General features: G+C 52.4%; 1 protein-coding gene across 2 annotated transcripts in view; it reads left to right on the top strand.

The window, feature by feature from the left end:
- Nucleotides 1-1,940: 1,940 nt before the first annotated feature.
- LOC114041541 (NACHT, LRR and PYD domains-containing protein 12-like) overlaps nucleotides 1,941-6,725 on the top strand; it is a 30,289-nt gene continuing 25,504 nt past the window's right edge. The window contains exons 1-2 of one of the 2 annotated variants that reach the window (XM_027860035.1): nucleotides 1,941-2,439; nucleotides 3,077-3,217. In XM_027860035.1, coding sequence (XP_027715836.1) covers nucleotides 2,154-2,439; nucleotides 3,077-3,217 — 427 coding nt within the window. In that variant the 5' untranslated portion in view covers nucleotides 1,941-2,153. The remainder of the gene's footprint in view (nucleotides 2,440-3,076; nucleotides 3,218-6,725) is intronic. The other variant, XM_027860036.1, reaches the window with a different exon arrangement.

The raw sequence follows: 6,725 nt of genomic DNA on the forward strand, positions 1-6,725 counted from the left end.
TTCAAAGCAGTGGTGAGACTTACAAAGAGATCACTTTAGGCTCCGTGTCGGAGCTAGCCAAAAGTGGGACGGGCAGCCAATGCCTGAGAAGAGCACGCTTTCTTTCCCAGGAGACAGGAACTCGAGGCAGGCACCAGAGAGCAAGTAGGAATAGCATCTACTGTATCCAAGCACCGTGCTGCACACTGGGGCTACACGTACAAAAAACGAAACCATCCCTGCCCTCAAGGGACTGCTACTCCGGCTTCCAGGAAGGGAGGGATTCTGAGGGGGAGGAGAGAAGCAGATCTCCGGCATGAGGGACAGCAGCCAATACAGAGACGGAGGCAGGGGGTGGGTCGGCAGACAGAGGGAAGGCCGGTTTGGCCGGATCACAGAGGTTGGAAACAGGGTTCAGGTTGTGGAGAACTTGAAAATCTCAACGGGGGAGTTTATGTGGATCCTAAAGGTGACAGGAAGCCACTGCCGTTGATGGAGCTGTTGCAGGTCACATCTGTGCTTGAGCAACCAGGTAGGATGGCCTGGCAGGGAGAGATTGGAGGCCGGGAGACCAAAGAAGAGGCTGAGGTGAGAGGAGATGAGGCCCCGGTCAGGAGATGACTGTAAGTCTAGAGGAGCCAGATGGGAGACATGATAGGGAGGCAGAAATGTTGAGGTCTGGCAAGTGACAGGAGGGAGGGTGTGCTGAGTGGAGAGTGGAGAATGCCCCAAGGTTAAGAACCAGGGACACTGGAAGAGGAGTGGGGCTCTCAACAGAAGCAGGGAAGTTTGCCAGAGGGGCCTGTCGGAAGGGAGAGATCCTGATTTCAGTTCTGGAGGCTTTCTTTTTTCAGATTGATCCAGGACGTCATTTTTGAAATGTCTAACAGGTGATTGGTAACAAGGGACTGAGGCTCTAGAGAGAGACTGAGGGTGCACAGAGATGAGAGTTAAATTCATGGTAGCAGAAAAAGTCACTGGGAGGGAGAAAAGGTAGAGAGGAAGGGAAGAGGGTCCAGGAGAAAGCCTCCGGCTCGAAGCTACAGTGTGGACCGAGACCCAGCAAAGAAGACCAAAAAGGGGCAGACGGGTGGGGAGGAAACAGATCAGGACAAAGTCGCTGTCAAGAAGACTGAGGAGAAGGGGCAGCGAGGTGGCGCAGTGGACGGAGCACCAGCCCTAGAGTCAGGAGGACCTGAGTTCAAATCCAGGCTCAGACACATAACACTCACTAGCTGTGTGACTCTGGGCAAGTCACTTAACCCCAATTGCCTCACCAAAAAAGAAAAAATAAAAGAAGACTGAGGAGAGGGTGGCCAGCAGTGACCAATGCAAAAGAGAAGAACGAGCAAAGACCATCGGATTTGGGAAGAGGTCAAAGAAAATCCTGGGAGCAGGACGGGGAGGCCAGGGAGGGAGACGAAGGGGGAGGGGAAGGGGGAGGGCCCGTCTCCAATGGCCACACTGGGCTTCCCAGAGCACCCTCCCCCTGACACAAACATATCCCCAGCTTCCTCTTTATAAAAGGAGTCAGTTCCTCAAGCTTTAGTAGGACTGAGACCCGCCCTGTGGGAGGAGACACTGCCTGGGAGTAGGTGAAGCACCTTGGAGGCTCCTGGCTTCATCTGCAAGCTCCTCGGACCCTGGTCCCTTGGTCCCTTTCCCTGCCTCTCCCGCTCTCTCTGTGTCCATCTCTCTTCATCTCTCCTTCCAGCTCTCTCTCTGTTAACTGCCTATGTCTGTCTCTCTCTTCTACAATCTCCCATTTTCTCTAGTTTTTTGTCTCTTTATCTGCTCCTTCCCCCTTTCTCTCTGTCTACCCCTCTCCTCTCTTTTGCAGCCTTGCCTTTTCTGTCCCTCTCTCTGTCTTTGCCTATCTAGCTGCTCCCTCCCCCTTTCTCTCTGTCTACCCCTCTCCTTCTCTCTTTTGCTATCTCTGGCTTTTTCTCTGTCCTTTTTTCTTTCCCAGTGTCCTGCCTCCCCTCCCACACCATCTCTTTCTGTCTGTTTGTCACTGTCCCCATGTCCATGGTGGTATCTCCTCTGTCATCTTCCAGTGCCAAGCCAGATAGTGGGTGACATTGGGGATCCCTTGACTGATCAGGAAGCCTCCTGTACTGTCCAAGCCCCTGAGCTCTGGAGCCTTCTCCCCACCCTCAGCTCAGCCCCTGCCAATGGGCATGGCAGACACCATCCTCTGCTGTCTGGCGGCCTATCTGGAAGAGCTGGAGACTGTGGAGCTGACCAAGTTCAAGATGTACCTGGGCCTGGAGGCTGAGAGGGAGGGGGAGGGGAGAGTGCCTTGGGGCCGAATGGAGAAGGCAGGACCGCTGGACATGGCACAGATCTTGGTGGCACACTGTGGCCCGGCTGAGGCCTGGGCACTGGCCCTGCGGGTCTTCAACAGAATCAACAGGAAGGACCTGTGGAAGCGGGGGTGCCACGAGGCTCTGGTGAAGGGTAAGGATAAAAAGAAAGGCCCCCAGCATGGACTGCCCTAAATCCACCTCTTCACAGGGGAAGACCTGGGAGGTGCTGCTTCTAGGCCTGGCACTGTGTGACACCAAGCACACCAGTTCCCTTCTCTGGGCCTGCCTTAGTTTCCCCTTCTGAAAGACTGAGGGATGGAACTCCATGGTTTCTGGGGCTCCTTTGAGCTCTTCCAAGGTCTGTTCTGTGGGAACAGGTTTAGACTTGCCCAGCTATGGGCCAGAGCTGCATAGAGATGGCCCAACATAGGGAGTGAGCTTCCTGCCACCAGAGCTATCCAAGAGGAGAACAGGCCACCTCTGGGGGTAGTGGGCCCCCATCCCTGGGAGCCTGAAGCTGAGGCTGGACACTCGTGTGTGTTGTAGTAAGGGTTTTTGTTCAGTGACAAATGGGACCAGATGGCAGCCTCTGAGGGCCCTTCCAACTCAGAGAGTCTATTGAAATGTTTGTTGACTGACAGACTGACTGAATGAAGGAATGAATGAGTCTGGTTTGGTCCAACTGAGCTGAGTCTGGCTGATCGCTGCTGGACCAGGCCAGAGCAGGTGACTGAGCCTCTTCCAGTGACGGCGGTCTCCACGTAGACTCGTTTCTTTTCTTATTCCAGATGTCCTACACTCTTTGGAGGTCACGGCATGGGACTCCTGCGGCAGAGAGTCTGGATGCTTGGCCAAAGCCTTCCCAGGGGCAACAAAGAAAGGTGAGCAGTCAGGACTGTGCAGATCCTGTTCCAGCACAAGCCAGCTGGGTGAGTCCTCTTCCTTTCATGGAGATCTCCCTCCCGTGCTCTACCGGCGGCTACCCAATGGCCAACCCATTGTTCTTGGCAAACCTCCATGTTTCAGACCCAATTTGTGTGTTAGTGTCAAGGCCGCCTTGGGAAGCAGTCCTCAGCTTCATGGGCACCTGGCCGTTCATCTGCTGAGCCTTGAGAGTGAGGGCGTGCCTGGGCTAGAGAGATGGGCAGACCAAACTGGCAGCCCTACAAGGGTGGAGACCTTGAGGAGGGATGTGGGAGAGCTGGAGAACGTGTGGCACAGAGCACCCAAGACAGCAACAGCCAGTGTTCATTTGTAGAGCAATCAAAGGTTGCAAAGTGCTTTACAGACATCATCTCCTTTGATGCTCCTGGGAGGTAGGGCTCATTGTCCCCATTTTATGGATGAGGAGACTGAGGGAGACAGAGGTGAGGTGACTGGTAAGTGTCTGAGGTGGACTTTGAACTCAGGTCTTCCTGACTTGCTCCATTCACTGTGCCAGCTGAGGAAGGGCTTTGCTGTCATGTCACAAGGATTGGTTCCAGGAACCGAGCATGCTTAACCTGAGGAGACGCCTCAGGGGAGACATGAGAGCTTGTTCCAAGATTTAAAGGGTGATCCCCAGGGGCAGAGAAGAGACTGGACCAGCGGCAGTGAAGGGAAGTCTGAGGCTTGGTGGATTTGGTCCCATCGTCTTGGTCTAACCCCAGCACAGGCTGCCTGTTGGGGAAGGTAATGAGTTCCCCGTCAGCAGAGGCTGGAGGACCACTTCCTTGGTGGAGATGAGGAAGAGAAGCTCATGTTTCAGGGAGGACCTGAGCTCAATGCCCTCTGAGCTTCCCTTCAGTTAGGAGATTTGAGAAGATGGCACCAGATTGCCAGCCTTGGAGTCGGATGACACAGGTTTACTACAACCCCCAAATCTGGGGGGCAGTCACCTAACTTCTGGGGAGCTCCACTTCATTATCTATAAAGTGGGGGTGAAAATGCAGCCCCTTTGTCAGAAGAGCATTGGGTAAAACATACAATGCTCTGTAAAAAGAGAGTCATGGTTAGCGTTGTTGGCTAAGCAAGATGGACAGAATGCCCGCAGGAGTCCTTTCAGCTCTGGCCTTCCCTGACTCCATGTCTCCTTGATTATCCTATGAGGTAGCGAGAACGGGCTCGGGGAAGTGGTGAGCCCCATGTCATTGGTGGTCTGGGGATGGTCACAAGAGAGATTGGAGCCTATGGTGTGGGACATCATAAGTGGGGCCAAGAAGTCTTGGGTTCCAATCTCACCTGCAAAATGGGAACAATAGTATCTATGGTACCTCCCTTACAGGATTATCCAAAGACCCCGGGATCTGACAGCTACAGTAGGGACCCTTCTGGTGCTGAGATTCATGGTGGGCGAGGGGACCCTTGCAGGGTTATCAGGAGACCCCAGGATTTGATAGCTACAGTAGGTTATAGACATGTACCCCAGGACCCTTCTGGCCTGGGATTCATGGTGGGCGAGGGGACCCTTGCTCTGGGTGAGAGGTAGGACAAGACGCCCTCTGAGCCCATCATGCCCTGGTGGAGAACTCACCAGTTCTGAGAATGGATGAGTTGTAAAAACAGTTCCCCTTTCTAAAATTGAGCAAAAGACAAAAGGGATTTTGTGGCTTTCTTGGCCCCAGTGTATGGCCCTAAATTGCAGGGATGGTGGTAGCAAAGCAGATCTCTCAGAGATTTGCACGACTTCCTTTTCCTGACTCAGAGCCACCTTCTTTCTGGCTTCCCCTCTCTGGGCCTCAGTTTTCTCCCTTGTCAAAGGTTGTAGTTAGACCCACACATCTGGTTAGAGGGGAGGAGATGCTATCTCATCTTCCTTGACTGCTTCTTACTCCCTGTGCCACCTTGGGCAAATCCCTTCCTTTCTCTATGCCTCAGTTTCCTCTTCTGTCAAATGAGAGAGTTGGACTACATGGTCTTCAGGGTCCTTCCAGCTGAACCCAGGATGCATTTCTGAAAAGACTAAGGGAAGCCACTCACCTCCAGTGCTGGCATTGAAACATCTGGTGGTAACATCTGTTGAAATGTAGAAGGGGATGTTGGCAATGGGAAACTCATTTTCAGTTCAATTCAGTTCAGCAAGCAGGACCCTGCAGTTAGCTCCAGGCTGGAGTGGCGATGGGATGAAGATGATGATGATGGAAGAGTGGAGGGTCTCAGTTGGGTAGAAGGAAGGATTTCTTCACAATCAGCGTTGTCTGAGGGCAGAGGGCTGGCAGGGAGCGTCCTGTCACTGCAAAGTTGCAAACCGGTCATTTGTTAGGATTCTTGCTCAGGTACAAATTGGTCTCAAAGCCTCTAGGGGTCCTCCCAGCTTGGGGAAGCTCTGATGGAGAGTCCAAATATGCCCTACCGTGCTCTGAAAATATCAATTCTGGTTGATCAGGGAGAGGCAGGGTGGATAAGCTGCCCTCTGAGGCCCTGGCCAGCCCCATGAGGCCCTTCAGACTCCCAGGACTTACTCAGAGTCCCAAGAACCGGAAGGAACTTTTGAGGTCAGAGGATGTGTAAGGCCGTGGATTTAGAGGTAAAGTCCCATAGAAGTCTTAGCATTATAAAACTGATTAGAGGTTGGGAGACCTCGGAGGGCTCGAATAAGAAGGAATCTGAGAAGCCTGAGGGTCTTCCCTTTGCATACATGAATCCCCTTTGTGGCCGGGGCTGTCCAGACATCTGTCCTTTGGTGGCTGGCCCACTGAGCCTGTCTGGTCACTAAAAGAAAAGAAGGTCCAGGAGAGTCCCTTGGGAGATGTTCCTGGTTCGAGTGTAAGACTGAGATGACCCAGCCAAGGAGCATGATTTCAAGGGCTCAGGGAGGAGAACCAGGAGAGATGAAGAACCTCAAAACTCATGGAAATGTGGAGCTAGACACAGGAATTTGCTGGATTTGGAACTGGTTATTTATCTAGATACAGAGTGAGTTACTAACGACTGTCCACAAGTCAAAAAGTATTTGCTAATGGCTCAGGAAAAAAGAAAGGAGTTCATGGTCTGTTGGGGGAAAGGAAACACACCCAGCTGTATATAAACAAGATATATTCAGGATAAATAGAAAACAATCACTAGAGAGAAGGCAATAGAATTGAGAGGGATTGGGATTGGGCTTGGGAAAGGCTTCCTGTGAAAGGAACAGCTGGGAGGCCAGCAGCACTGGATCACAGAGGGTGTGAGAAAAGACTGGAAAGTGGGGGGGGGGGTTAGGAGGGGCTTTGAATGCCAAAGAGATTTGATTGTAGAGGTGATAGGGAGCCACAGGAGTTTATGGAGCAGGGCAGGTGGAGCTGTGCTTTATGCCCAGGGATCTATGTTTGACCCTTTGCTATTTACAATTTTTCAGTGCCTTTGATAAGGGCATGGGTGACAAGCTTATTAAATGAGGAAATGATATAAAGCTGGGAGGAGTAGTGCATGAACACACACACACACACACACACACACACACACACACACACACACACA

This window comes from Vombatus ursinus, unplaced genomic scaffold, assembly GCF_900497805.2.
Source record: "Vombatus ursinus unplaced genomic scaffold, bare-nosed wombat genome assembly UNPS02014175.1, whole genome shotgun sequence".
Classification (NCBI taxonomy): Eukaryota; Metazoa; Chordata; class Mammalia; order Diprotodontia; family Vombatidae; genus Vombatus; species Vombatus ursinus.